At 39.0% G+C, this 14,824-nt stretch overlaps 1 protein-coding gene across 5 annotated transcripts; it reads right to left on the reverse strand.

Annotated features, from left to right (window-relative positions):
• Positions 1-293: 293 nt before the first annotated feature.
• Positions 294-14,424, reverse strand: LOC124401128 (polymeric immunoglobulin receptor-like). Of its 5 annotated transcripts, none has more exons than XM_046873120.1 (12): positions 14,305-14,424; positions 12,750-13,052; positions 9,918-10,229; positions 9,696-9,809; positions 9,251-9,280; positions 4,660-4,965; positions 3,250-3,561; positions 3,021-3,128; positions 2,512-2,649; positions 2,354-2,425; positions 2,025-2,092; positions 294-1,671 (listed from the first exon to the last, which is right to left on the reverse strand). In XM_046873120.1, exons 1-12 carry the CDS (start codon positions 14,351-14,353, stop codon positions 1,558-1,560), a joined length of 1,926 nt encoding a protein of 641 aa, XP_046729076.1. In that variant the 5' UTR covers positions 14,354-14,424; the 3' UTR covers positions 294-1,557. The 5 variants fall into 5 exon arrangements, with proteins under 5 accessions (XP_046729076.1, XP_046729075.1, XP_046729079.1 ...); XM_046873119.1 differs by having other exon boundaries at positions 3,021-3,131; XM_046873123.1 differs by lacking the exon at positions 9,918-10,229 and having other exon boundaries at positions 3,021-3,131.
• Positions 14,425-14,824: the final 400 nt, after the last annotated feature.

The following is a 14,824-nucleotide window of genomic DNA, read 5'->3' on the forward strand; positions in this document are numbered from 1 at the left end:
GTCCTGTACATGTAGTTTTGAGCCATTCGTTCTGGATATCATATATTCAGGATAAAAGTTTTAGTATGTTAAAACTGAACGTCCAAGTGTATCTTACTTCACCAGCAAGGCAGGAAGAGATTTAGAAAAACAGCTTTGTGAATGTAGCTTTTAACAGCTCGCTTAGCCAAGAAAAGGGTAGTTATTTAACCAGTGAAGATAGAATGTGATGCTTTAATATTTAGGATTGCAGAAACTACACCGGTAATAAAATTGATTTGTACATAATTTATTTGGATTCCTTATTGCTCGTCTTTAAAGTATCTCACGGATTCTGCAATTTTTTATTTTGACCAGCAGATGGCACTGATTAGTAGCATTTATTTATATTATTTAGCAGCGGACAGATGATGGCATTTTTCCGCTGTGGAACACCATTACACACAGATTGTAATAAATCCACTAACAGGCCTTCAAATACATTGCATGTTTGTAAGAAAGTGAAAATCACCTTTTTTTTAGTTTGTTTCTCTTTACTGAAAAGCATAGATAAAACTTCTTACACAAAACATGATGATGGAAAAGCCTTCTAGAAAATTCATTTCTGAGCCAATCTGAGCACAGAAACGGGTTGGTGTTAAATAATCACAGCACTGGAGGGATAAATTGAAATATGGGAATTTGTGGGAAAAAGGAATCCTATCAGCATCTCTAATATTACATGTCAATCATGGAGGCTTTTTACTAGCTAGTTTGCTTTAAAAAATAACAATTCTTTTTTTATTAATCAAGCATTTCAAAACAACATTTTTAAAACATGAATGAAGTATAAAAATCACAGCCTACAAAGAAAGAAAGAGGAAATAATAATAATAAAAAAAGATTATGGATGTGTAGTAAAGTAAAAGTAAAGTAAATTTTTTCGTTATTTTGAGAATAAACACATTTCTGTTAAAATATTGCTGGAAATATTGTGCCATGTTTAATATCATTACTGATTTCCAAATGATGTGAGGTTCCTTGTGGTAAACAAAAACAATCCTGCAAAAAAATCTCTTTAAATTCCTAAAACCTCCAACTATCAACTGATGCTCTGTTTAATCCTAAACTTTAATTCAAGAATCATAAAAATACTATTTAATAGTTCTCTTTGATTCCAGATGTACTGACAACGCCATTTTCATTTTTTTTATGAAAAGCTGGACATCATGAGGAAAGGTCAGTCAAAACAGTTTAAAACAATTGTTTAGCTTTTTCAAGCTTTTTGTTTTCCTTAAAATCTGCACAAAAACACCACATTTGCATCCCTTTCAAATCCCCAGGAAAACTGCACAGAAGAATTGCACAAAAAAGCAAAAAAAAAATCCTGGAAAACCATTTGATTAGGTTTATATTGATGCTGGAGATGATGTATCCTGGAGGTGCAGTTGTGGCTGCAGTGAAAGGAGACTTGCTGTATTATGTTAATTGGGTTTCTTGCTTTAGTAGTGGCATTTATTCTCACTGCATAAGATACCTGTCTGTGATGCAGCACACTGTTTTACTGCTATTCTTATTATTTTACTTATTCACCGTGGATTAGTTTGTTATAATGCTGGCGTTTTCAGTTTCTTCTCCATCGTTGATCTGAACCCGTGCTGCTCCAGCTGTGTTTATGTGGGTTCCAGTAGAGTAAGTGACATCAGGAACAGTCTGAGAAAAGAAAGAACATGAAAATTATACTTATAAAACAATATAAATTCTGTCTTTTACTACTGACAGTAAGATGTGATTAAAATCTTGACTTTACACCAGGTGTTTTTTTGATAAAAGCAGCAGAAGATATTCCTATAACACACTGTTTACTGGAAGCATGTGTGGTACATGTTGTGTACACAAACACAACAAAAGCTCTAAAGGTAAAAACAAATCTGTTCACTCTGATAATTGTAGAAGCCGTGCAGAATTAAATGGAGATGAAATTGTAATACAGTGAAACTCTAAGACTTAAAAATGCCCCATGATGATAAAAATGCAGCTGAACCCAAGCCTGCATGTGCACTAACCTGATCCTCCGGATTTCCTTTATTATCTGAACATCCTTCAGTAATCATGTTCTCTCCACTTCTTCCTGCTAAAGAGAAAACACTCAGAAATCACACCTCTTGTAGGAGCAACAGAATTTCACTATGTGAAGTAATCAAGTAAAGTGTGGAAGCTGCTGTTCTGCTTCAACTCACATACATTTAACTTCATTTAGCAGTGAAAACATCTTACTGTATAACTAAATTATTATTAACTAACCTGCACTGATTTGATTAACAAAAAAGGACACACAATAACCTCCAAAATCTAATTTTGTGTGTGTGTGTGTGTGTGTTTGTATGTTTTGTACCTTTGCGTCTCCAACAAATAAATGCCACTACAACAGGTATCACCAACAGTAAAACTGCCACAGTTCCGAAAACTGTAATAAAACACAACAAAAATATGTTATAAATGTAATAATAATAATGTGTTTTTTCATTGCTGTTGAGAACTTTTGGTGCCTACAGGGAGGCTGCTGTTTATCATGTTCTGGTGTTGTCAAGGATGATGCAGGTGGAGAAGTCGTTGTTTTACTCTGAGGCTGTTCTGATGGAGGTGTTTTGTTTGGTTTCCTCCATTGTGTTAAAGGTTTTTTTCTTCCAACTAAAAAGAATGACAAAACCTGTTCAAAATAATGATCAAACTTTTTAAAATCTCAAGTTTAGAAAAATAAAATGGCTTTAGAAACCTTTAAAAAACCCTTAGTGCTTAGTGCTTAGTGCTTTGTGTGTGTGTGTGTGTTTTGAGTTTCTGCATCCCTAAAATTAATTTCCCCTACACAGAAGAAACACACAGCAAAAACAAAAACACATGAATGCAAAAAAAACACATGAATTAATTTTTTAAAAAACACATAAGAAAATGTGAGTAAATCTTATAATAGAGATACGTTTTTTATTAACATTAAAATTATGTCAGCTAGAGGGAAACTGAGTGTTTGTGTTGAGTGTTTGTTCTTTTTTCTGTATTTTTACCTTGTGTTGTTGAGGATGAAGGTGGTGAGGTTGTTGTTTTACTCTGAGGATGTTCTGATGGAGATGTTTTGTCTGTTTTTCTCGATTGTGTTGAAGTTTCTCTTCTTCCTACTGAACAGAATCACAAAACATATTAAAACTAATCATTATTTTTTTCTATCACTGTTAGTAATATGACACATGACACTGGAGTAAAACATGCTCACAGTCATTAATGACAAAAATGTACCATTAACAGACAGTCTCAGATCTCTGTGATCATCCTGTGCAGAACATCTGTAGAATCCCTGGTCCTCTTCAGTCAGGTCTGATATGAGTAGAGAGAGTGTCCCTGGAGGGTTTTTACTGACCAGTTTCACTCTGTTACTGTGATTTCCAGTCTGTTTAGAGTAAATTTCCTGAAAGTGATTGTTTTTATTAAACTTCCATGTTACTCTCTTCGGGTCGTTCTGTAGGTCAGCGCAGACGCAGGGCAGAACTACAGACTCTCCTGTGAATCCAGTCACCTCCTCTACCACTGTGTTCTTCACCAGCTCACAGCCTGTAAACAGAACAATTACAGGTAATAATAGAAATATGCCAATTATTAACATTCCTTGCTGTTTAAATTCTCTACATGAATCCAATATCAGGACTCTGATACCCAACACTGAACTTATACTGGGTTCTTTATATTTAAATAACTGCTAAACATACAATAATATTTCACATCAGTTTGTACAGTTAGTAATAATAATAATCCTATATAAGATGTGCAGACTGTGTTTCTCAGTGTTATAACACCTCGTCTAGTGACAGATTTCTGTAGACATTAAATAGTGTTATGACATTTTCCAGGTCGACTTTCTTTAGATCATTATATAAAGTGTGTTATGTAGATTTGCTCTGACTGTAAATTACAGTGAGTTTAGGGTTTAAAATTTTATGTCACATTAACATACAATTCTGATGTATCAGAGGTTTATGTACATATCTGTTATAATAAAAGGATTATACAGGTGTCATAGAGCTTTATTAACACTACAGTGATACCAAAATAAATCATAGATTAGACTGAGAAAGGGGGTTTAAAATTTTATGTCACATTAACATACAATTCTGATGTATCAGAGGTTTATGTACATATCTGTTATAATAAAAGGATTATACAGGTGTCATAGAGCTTTATTAACACTACAGTGATACCAAAATAAATCATAGATTAGACTGAGAAATCTCTCACATCCAATCGTATAGCAGTCCACAGTTTCAGGTCAGTAAGCAGAGCAATAGGGCAAAGGCAAAAATAAAGTCCAATAAAGAGTCCAGGGTCAAAACACAGGCAAACAATCCAAAAACCAGCAAACAGAACTACAGTGAGGAAAATAAGTATTTGAACACCCTGCTATTTTGCAAGTTCTCCCACTTAGAAATCATGGAGGGGTCTGAAATTGTCATCGTAGCTGCATGTCCACTGTGAGACATAATCTAAAAAAAAAAATCCAGAAATCACACTATATGATTCATAACTAAATTCCACTTTAGTTATGATAAATTGAGTAAATATTTTATTACATATGTAACTATAATTTATTTGAAGGATCACCAAGTCTGTTTTCACAACAAATATCAACTTTAATTCTGTATTTAAATGTTTTACCTTTAACATTAAGCCTGATGTCTTTGTATTCCTGTAATCCAGTGCTACACCTGTAGTATCCCTGATCTTCTTCTCTCAGGTCAGATATTAATAGTGACAGATTAGCAGGAGAAATGTTATTAAACAGCTGATATCTGCCACCGTAGTGTTCATCATTTAACACTTCAGTCAGCGGTCCTGTTCTAAAGGTCTCCCAGGTGAATTTCTGAGGTTTGTAGTGCAGGTCAGAGCAGGAGCAGGGTAACAGCACTGAACCTCCTTTGTATTGTGTGATTTCTGTGTTATTTTTAACAGAAAGAGCACAGCCTACAGAAACAAACACAAAACATCACAATGTACTAAATACCATATGCAGTACAATATTATACAAAAACATTGAATGGAAAAATGAATTTCTGCACATTTAAATCTCAGATCTCGTTTCTCAACCAAGTTCCTACAGTAACTACTGTGTGTGTTACACTTTCCTGTGCTCATGTCATGTATTTTTTTCTTTTAAATCCCAGAGTGAAATGTACACATAGACAGCTCTGTTTAGACTCCATGTGAAAATAAAGAGCACTTGCAGAAAGTAAAACTACACAATGTGCAGATTTCCTTCATCTGTTTCCAGTTAGTTTTCTACAGTTACTTAAACAAATTTCGTCTCTAGGTTACGTATGTAACCCTAGTTCCCAGAGGGAACGAGACGGTGTGTCATAAACTCTTTGGGAATGGCCCTGCGTTGTCCACGCTCTGAACCATGTGTGAAATCTGGCCAATAGGCAAGACGTGACGTCATAGACAGGTGACGTCGCGTAAACCAGGAAGCTACAAGATGCGGTGGTAGCGACATTAGCTTCTGCAGAGAGAGAAGGTAAGCGCCGCAGGGATGCAGGGAGTGTGGCACGGAGACGCAGCATCTCGTTCCCTCTGGGAACTAGGGTTACATACATAACCTAGAGACGTTCCCCATTCAAGAACTTCGAGCTGCGTCAAAACGCTTTGGGAACGAGTGTCCAATCACGCCACACTGACCAGACCATGCTTAGTGTGTGAGGGCCTTGGCACCTGCATGTAGGAAGAGAATCCCAGAGTGGCTCTAGGTCGAGGCCATAAATCCAACAAGGTCAGCAGGGTGGACCAACCCGCAAAGTCGCAATGTCCTGGAGTGATACTCCAGAAGACCAGGCCATGGAGGCAGCCACACTCTGGGTGGTGTGAGCCCTGACCCCAAGAGGAGCGGGGAGACCAGGACTCGTAGATGAAAGGATGGCATCCACTACCCACCTGCTTAACATCTGCCCATCGGCTAGGAAACCTTTCCTATTAGGGCCACAGCAGACGAACAGCTGCTTCGACTTCCTCCATGGACTCATCCTGTGAAGGCAAGTGTGCTTGCACTGGACACAGTCGGTTCTGTATCACGTGGTCGGGGGCTATAAATGGAGGAGGGCAGAATGCCTGTAACACAACACGTCGTGTGGGAGCCGTAGGCACTTTAGGTACGTACCCAGGTTTCATGTATAGAAAATCTGTGGCCATGCCAGGGGCAAATTCCAGGCGGGACGGGGCGAAGTGGAAGGCGGTCTTAACCGACAGAAACCTAATAGCCACTTCGGCCAAGGGCTCGAAAGGGGGCTCAGATAGAGCCGCTAACACAACTGCCAAGTCCCAGACAGGCACAGGAAATCACCAGAGGGTGTCTACCCAGCGACTGCCCTGCAGACGGGGTGATATATGCCGCTATCGCGGACACGTAAACCTTCAGGGTTTAAGGGGTTAACCCTGTGGCAAACTGTTTCTGTAAAAACTCCAGAACTGAACCGACCAGGCAGTTAACTGGGTTCAAGTCACGCTGCTCACACCATGACGTGAACAGTCACCACCGTGCAGCGTACAACCTCCTCATTGAGAGAGCTCTGGAGTGGAGAAGGGTCTCTACTACCTCGGTAGAGAGACTAGCTGCTACGAACTATGCCCCCTCAGGGGCCACAGCCGCAGCTTCCACAACTCCAGGTGGGGTTGAACCAGGGTTCTTTCTGGCAGCGAGAGGAGATCCCTCCTGGGAGGAATTTCCCATGGAGGGCCCTCGAGTAGGGATACCAGGTCTGCCCGGTCATCGAGGTGCTACCAGGAGGAGACAGACTCCATCCCGGCAAACTATTTTCAGTGCAGCGCAATCGGGGGAAAGGCGCACGTACCATGGCAGCTATTGTCTCGACAGTGCGTCTGCTCTGACATTCAACCATCCCGGGATGTAAACGGCTCTCAATTAGAGGAGTTTGTCCTGGGATCACAAGAGGACCTCTTGTGCCAGTTTGTACAAGGGGCGAGACCAGAGGCCCCCCTGGTGGTTGATGTACGAGACCACCGCAGTATTGTCCGTGCGGACCAACACATTGTGGTCCCTTAGGTCCGGGAGAAAGTGTTTCAACCCCAAAAACACTGCCAAAGTCTCCAGGCAATTTATATGCCACGAGAAATGTGGGCCGCTCCACAGACACTGGGCGGAGTGGCCACTCATGACCGCTACCCACCCCATGAGGGAAGCGTCCGTCGTTAGCATTACGCGATGATACGGAGTCCCTAAAATGGGGCCTCGGAACAGAAACGTTGGGTCCTTCCATACACGCTGCAAGACCTTGATGGTATGATATGGACTCCCTCTGGGGAAAAATCCTCTGCCCCGTAGCCACCACTGGAGGGGTCCTCATGTAGAGGAGGCCGAGTGAAATTACACTGGATGCTGCCGCCATGAGACCCAGCAGCCTCTGGAACTGCCTCACAGTGAGTGTCTGGCCTGCCCCTACCCTTTTGACTGCGGTGAGGATGACTTCGATCCGGGCAGGAGACAACCGTGCCTGCAACCTGGCCGAGTCCCACACCATACCGAGAAAAGTGGTTCTCTGCGATGGAGAACGTACACTCTACTCTGCATTTAGTCTACCCCAGTACCTTCATGCAGGCGAGAATGACATCTCGATGCCGAACTGCCTGGTGCTCTGAACGAGCCAATATCAACCAATTGTTGATATAATTCAAAATACGGATGCCCTGAAGCTGCAGCGGGGTCAGTGCTGCGTTCACGCACTTTGTGAAGGTACGGGGTGAGAGTGCTAGGCCGAACGGGAGTACTGATATTGGTAAGCTTCGCCCCACATGGGAGCATGCGTCCTCCAGATCTAATGTGACAAATCAGTCCTTGGACTTGATCTGAGACAAGACCTCTTTGAGAGTGAGTATCCTGAACCCGAGCCTTATAAGTGAGTGGTTCAAGGAGTGGAGATCCAGAATGGGATGCAACCCGCCATCCCGCACCAGGAAAAGAAGCAGCCGCCAGGCATGCTTCCCTTAAGAGCAGGCGCTCGACATGGCAGGGGAGGCTGGAGAGGATGCGTCCGACTCCACGCCTTCTGCCAAATCGCCCTGCAAGACACACGACCGCCGGCGCCGCTAACCTCGGCATAGTGAAACTGAGCCGCGAGGGAGAGCGCTCTCTCTCACGGAGAGCGCTCTCCGAAATTTTTCCCACCTCGGAGGAAGAAATATGGAGCACCGCGTTACATGCACCGGGAAAAGGAACTGCCAAACGAGCGCTCTCAGCCAGGGAACGGGAATTCGGCTAGGGAGCGCATAGCCACACGACTAAAATGCTAACAGCTGATTCACTCGAGAGCCGACTAAGCACGCTCCTAAGCTAAGCAAACAACACATCGCAGACGGAATTTTGCCTGCATGTAAGCTTATGACTGCACAGATAACACAAACAAAGCGCTTACCTGAATGAGCAGAAGCTAATGTCATCTTGTAGCTTCCTGGTTTATGCGACGTTGCCTGTCTATGACGTCATGTCTTGCCTATTGGCCAGATTTCACACGTGGTTCAGAGTGTGTTCAACGCAGGGGCAATCCCAAAGCGTTTTGATGCAGCTCGATGTTCCCGAATGGGAAACTCAATACTATGATCACTTTTTTAAAACTCTTCACAGTTTACTTTCCCAGTGTGCAGCTCAGTACAGCAGTTAATCTCACATCCATAATGTACTTTAACTATCAACCCTTCACCTCCAAACCAACTCATTCTACCAGAACACTAGTAAAGACTCTCTCAACAACATATACTGTACTTGGCGGAAAGCAGATAGGAGAATATGTTGTAGCCGAAATAAATAAAGTTCCCGGTGTGTGTAGTTTGATAGGTTTGTTTTAATCTCTATTTATTTTTTACATCACAGAAGCGCTTATTCACAGCACCAACATTGCTTTAAATCAGGTTTTATACATTAAACCCATCATGAATTTAGAACAAATAACTATCAAAATAATCTACAAAAAATAAAACATAAACATCTGAGGGGGATGCAATTTCTTCCCCTATACATTAGAAACATTCACATTACATGAACTGTTATTTTAAGACCCATATATAGTAGACCCAGTTGACCACTAGGTGCAAAAATAACTTCAGAGAGCTAAATGGGAGGCTGCACAACCTAAAAATGGACCACATCTGCTAAATAAAAACAGTGAAATCATTAATCATTTAAAAATGTGTTTTATATTAACATTTTTTTTGAAAGATTGATGTATATTGAGTGGTTCTGGCTCACCTGCCTCTGTAGATGACTCTACACTGCCCCCTGTGGAAGTAAACCTAACATTTAACTAGCACTGTAAGAAAGGCACTCTCCCATTAACCTACAGAAAAGTGCTGGAACTGAAAGTATAATTTTGACACCTCTAGACAATATTCTCCTGGTACTTTAAAGACATTATGAAACACTTAAACACATGAATGTGGCCAGGGCAGCATGGGGACTTTCTCTATATATAGTATATAACGGGAATCAACCAGAAACACTGAAATTTACTCTAGTCCATGTTTAAACCTATGTTGCTGTACTGCTTATAAGTGAAAGGAAACATTTACCATTTTGTTTCAGAATACAACAAAACTGTGTAATTGATCACATGCTTAATGTGAGTAAATTTTGTAGTAGATTTGTGCTTTTTCACTTGTGATTAAAAATAAAATCCAAAATGATTTTTTTTTACCTTCTGTTGTTGAGGATGATGCAGGCAGCGAAGTTGTTGTTTTACGCTGAGGCTGTTCTGGTGGAGGTGTTGTGTCTGGTTTTCTCGATTGCTTTGAAGTTTCTCTTGTTCTTACTGAAAAGAATGACAAAACTTACTAATGATTGCTTTTATCACTGTTAGTAATATGACACATGACACTGAAGTAAAACATGCTCACAGTCATTAATGACAAAAATGTACCTTTAACAGACAGACTCAGATCTCTACTATCATACTGTTCATTACATCTGTAGAGTCCCTGGTCCTCTTCAGTCAGGTCTGTTATAAGTAGAGAGAGGTTTCCTGGAGGGTTTTTACTGACCAGTTTCACTCTGTTACTGTGATGTCCAGTCTGTTTAGAGTAAATTTCCTGAAAGTGATTGTTTTTATTAAACTCCCATGTTACCCTCTTCGGGTCGTCCTGTAGTTCAGTGCAGCTGCAGGGCAGAACTACAGACTCTCCTATGAACCCAGTTACCTTCTCTACCACGGTCTTATTCACCAGCTCACAGCCTGTAAAAAGAACATTTACAGGTAATAATAGAAATACTGCAATTATTAATATTCCCCGTTTTTAAAACAAAACATTTTCTGCTGCAAACCAGAAGAGATTTTTAAATGATATGACAATCTGATACCCAACACTTAACTTATACTGGGTTCTTTATATTTGAATAACTGCTAAATCTACAATAATCTTTAACATCAGTTCTTAATAATAAAAATGGCATATAAGATACTTCACCTTACATAAAAATAATATAATAGTTATTATGATAAGTGTTTTAGGCATGTACTTGATCATATAAATAACAGTGACAACTACAAACCCGATTCCAAAAAAGTTGGGACACTGTACAAATTGTGAATAAAAAAGGAATGCAATAATTTACAAGTCTCATAAACTTATATTTTATTCACAATAGAAAATAGATAACATTGAAAGTAAGACATTTTAAAATGTCATGCCACATATTGGCTCATTTTGGATTTCATGAGCACTACACATTCCAAAAAAGTTGGGACAGGTAGCACTAAGAGGCTGGAAAAGTTAGATGTACATATAAGGAACAGCTGGAGGACCAATTTGCAACTTATTAGGTCAATTGCAAAATTTGCAAAATTAGGTCAAACATGATTGTTTGAAAAATAGCTTCTAAGAGTGGCAGTGTCTCTCAGAAGTCAAGATGGGCAGGGGCTCACCAATTCCCCCAATGCTGCGGCAATAAATAGTGGAGCAATATCAGAAAGGAGTTTCTCAGAGACAAATTGCAAAGAGTTTGAAGTTATCATCATCTACAGTGCATAATATCATCCAATGATTCAGAGAATCTGGAACAATCTCTGTGCGTAAGGGTCAAGGCCAGAAAACCATACTGGATGCCTGTGATCTTCAGGCCCTTAGATGACACTGCATCACATACAGGAATGCTACTGTAATGGAAATCACAACATGGGCTCAGGAATACTTCTAGAAAACATTGTCGGTGAACACAGTCCATCTTGCCAGAAGCACAGGCGTTTTCTCTGGGCCAAGGCTGATTTAAAACGGACTGTGGCCAACTGGAAAACTGTTCTGTTGTCAGACGAATCAAAATTTGAAGTTCTATTTGGAAAACTGGGATGCCATGTCATTCGGACTAAAGAGGATAAGGACAACCCAAGTTGTTATCAGCGTTCAGTTCAGAACTCTGCATCTCTGATGGTATGGCGTTGCATGAGTGCGTGTGGCATGGGCAGCTTACACATCTGGAAAGGCACCATCAATGCTGAAAGGTATATCCAAGTTCTAGAACAACATATGCTCCCATCCAGATGTCGTCTCTTTCAGGGAAGACCTTGCATTTTTCCAACATGACAATGCCAGACCACATACTTTATCAATTACCACATCATGGCTGTGTAGAAGAAGGATCCGAGTACAGAAATGGCCAGACTGCATTCCAGATCTTTCACCCATAGAAAATATTTGGCGCATCATAAAGAGGAAGATGCGACAAAGAAGATCTACGACAGTTGAGCAACTAGAAGCCTGTATTAGTCAAGCATGGGACAACATTCCTATTTCTAAACTTGAGCAACTTGTCTCCTCAGTCCCCAGACGTTTGCAGACTGTTATAAAAAGAAGAGGGGATGCCACACAGTGGTAAACATGGCCTTGTCCCAACTTTTTTGAGATGTGTTGAGGCCATGAAATTTAAATTCAACTTAATTTGTCCCTTAAAATAATACATTTTCCCAGTTTAAACATATGATATGTCATCTATGTTGTATTCTGAATAAAATATTGAAATGTGAAACTTCCAGATTAGTGCATTCTGTTTTCATTCACAATTTGTACAGTGTCCCAACTTTTTTGCAATCAGGTTTGTAACATGAAGCTAAATAAACATTTATAAAGACATGTACTTCCAAAAGTGTCAGCTGATGTACAGACTTTGTTTCTCAGTGTGAATGTTAAGTTATAACACCTAGTCTAGTGACAGATTTCTGTAGACATTAAATGGTGTAATGACGTTTTCCAGGTCGACTTTCTTTAGATCATTATGTAAAGTGTGTTATGTAGATTTTCTCTGACTGTAAATTACAGTGAGTTTGGGGTTTAATGTTTCATGTCAAATTAATATATAATTCTGATTTTATTAGATTTACACTCATATTCACAAAACAATGTGACAGTGACATCGACTGAGCCTTTATTAATGTTTATGTAGGTTTATATTTGTTATAATGAAAGGATTATACAGGTGTAATGGAGCTCTATAAACACTACAGTGTTACCAAAATAAATCATAGATTAGACTGAGAAATCTGTCACATTCAATCTGATAGCAGTCCAACTTTCATAATCAGTAGTTATTGTCATTTATAACTTCATATTGATGTGTTACAATATGACTCCTATATTTAATTCCCCTTTAGTTATTGTCAATGGAGTAGAGATTTTATTACAAATGTAACTATAATTCATTTGAAGCGTCATCAAGTCTGCTTTTACAATTAATTTATTTATTCTGTATTTAAATGTTTTACCTTTAACATAAAGAGTAATGTCTCTGTGTTCCTTCTCAGTGCTGCACATGTAGTCTCCCTCATCTTCTTCTCTCAGGTCAGATATGAGTAGTGACAGATTAGCAGGAGAAATGTTATTAAACAGCTGATATCTGCCACGGTAGTGTTCATCATTTAACACTTCAGTCCAATGTCCTGTTCTGAAGGTCATCCAGGTGAATTTCTGAGGTTTGGAGTGCAGGTCAGAGCAGGAGCAGGGTAACAGCACTGAACGTCCTTTGTGTTGTGTGATTTCTGTGAGATTTTTGTCAAAAAGAGCACAGCCTACAGAAACAAACACACAAAACATCACAATCTACTGAATACAATATGCAGTACAATATTATAAAATGTTTTTTTAAAGACAAGATGCAAAAAAAAAAACAAAGAAAAAAAAAAACAAACTGTTCTGTTTCTACTCCTCGATTGCACATTTCTTTTGCTAGAGCCCCCTACTGTTAGATCGCTACAACAACTTTTATATTAGATTTTTAAGATAAATTTAATAAAACAGAGATTGTGAAGGATATAATTCAGTAAATGTGTAAAAACCTACACTATATGTATTATACAGATGTAAAATAATATCACTGGAATCCTCCTTATTCACTGATTTACCACCTCTCTGGAGATGATGTATGTGGGTAGTGCAGCTGTAGTTGTAGTGAAAAAAGACTTGTTGAATTGTGTTGAATGGGGTAATGCTTTATTAATGGCATTTATTCTCGCTACATGAGAAACCTGTCCGCTCCATTATATTTCATTTCAGAATAATAATAACGGTTCCAATAGCTGTGGTGTCATAATGATGGTTTTCAAGAGGTGAATTGACTCAAATAGTACACTAATAGAAGCCTAGGTGTAAAATTCACATCCAACCATGGTTACAACGTACTATTTGGTTTTGAAATCGTACTAATTGAATTTGGAAACAGTGTGTAAATATGTAAATAAAGGAAGTGAAAATGATGATCAGTGAGAGAGAAAGGGAGCAGAAAGAGATGTGAAATTCATCTATTTACAGCTAAGAATAAAGAAGTGACAGACTAGTTACTGGAAAATTACTTTTCTGTTAGACTTTACATGAGATATTGAAGATACATTTAATAAGAAAGAGATTCCGAAAGATATGATTCAGTAAATGTGTAAAAACAAACATTTTACACTGAAGGTAATCAGGAAGAAAAAAATCCACATGATCAAAGCTGAACAGGTCACAAAAAGGACTTTATAACACAAGGCATAATGAGTAGATTTACCTTGTGTATAAAAATTACTGCTTTACATTGGGCAATTTAACTAGAAGTGCACAGCTATTAATATTATAACACTGTAGTAAGTTAAGTTGATGTTAATAAAAACTTTAAATGAGAAATATTTGACAGTGTTTGGTTTGGGTGTTTGAGAACAGGGCTGAACTATGGTCTACTGTAAACCCAATCTGGACAGAAAGTACATGAACTAAACACAAAGCAGCTGAATTAAGTACTGTATAATATTCTCTTTCCTTTCTGTAATAGAAAATAAGTTCATTTACCTGCAGCCATTTGAAACACAACAGACAAAAGATACAAGCACTTCATCATTACTGTTTCTCCTCCACACACACCAATCCCTCAGACTGAAGCTCACACACACTCTGTCACACTGCCTGAGTGTCTCTCTCCTATATACTGTGGTTTCAGGAAATTTCGTCTGTTATTTCACATAGATCATGTGACAATCTTGGACAAAAAATTCCCTTAATTGAGATGAGAAGCACTTAAATTGAGACTTAAATGAAAAGCATAATTCATTATAAAATAAAAATGTATTATGAGGTTTAATTGCAATTACTAACATATTTTTTTAGAGTATTACATTATTTTTACATCATTTTATTCTAGAGACATGACTATGTGGCGACATCTTGTGCCATAAAGCTGCTACTACAGCTGGTATACATACAATTGCGCATCACAAATCTAAACTTACATCTACTACTACTTTATTTCGGCTTCTCCCATTAGGGGTCGCCACAGCGGATCCTCCGCACGTTTGATTTGGCATGTTTTTAC

The sequence above is a fragment of the Silurus meridionalis genome, chromosome 18, assembly GCF_014805685.1.
Source record: "Silurus meridionalis isolate SWU-2019-XX chromosome 18, ASM1480568v1, whole genome shotgun sequence".
In the NCBI taxonomy this organism is placed as follows: Eukaryota; Metazoa; Chordata; class Actinopteri; order Siluriformes; family Siluridae; genus Silurus; species Silurus meridionalis.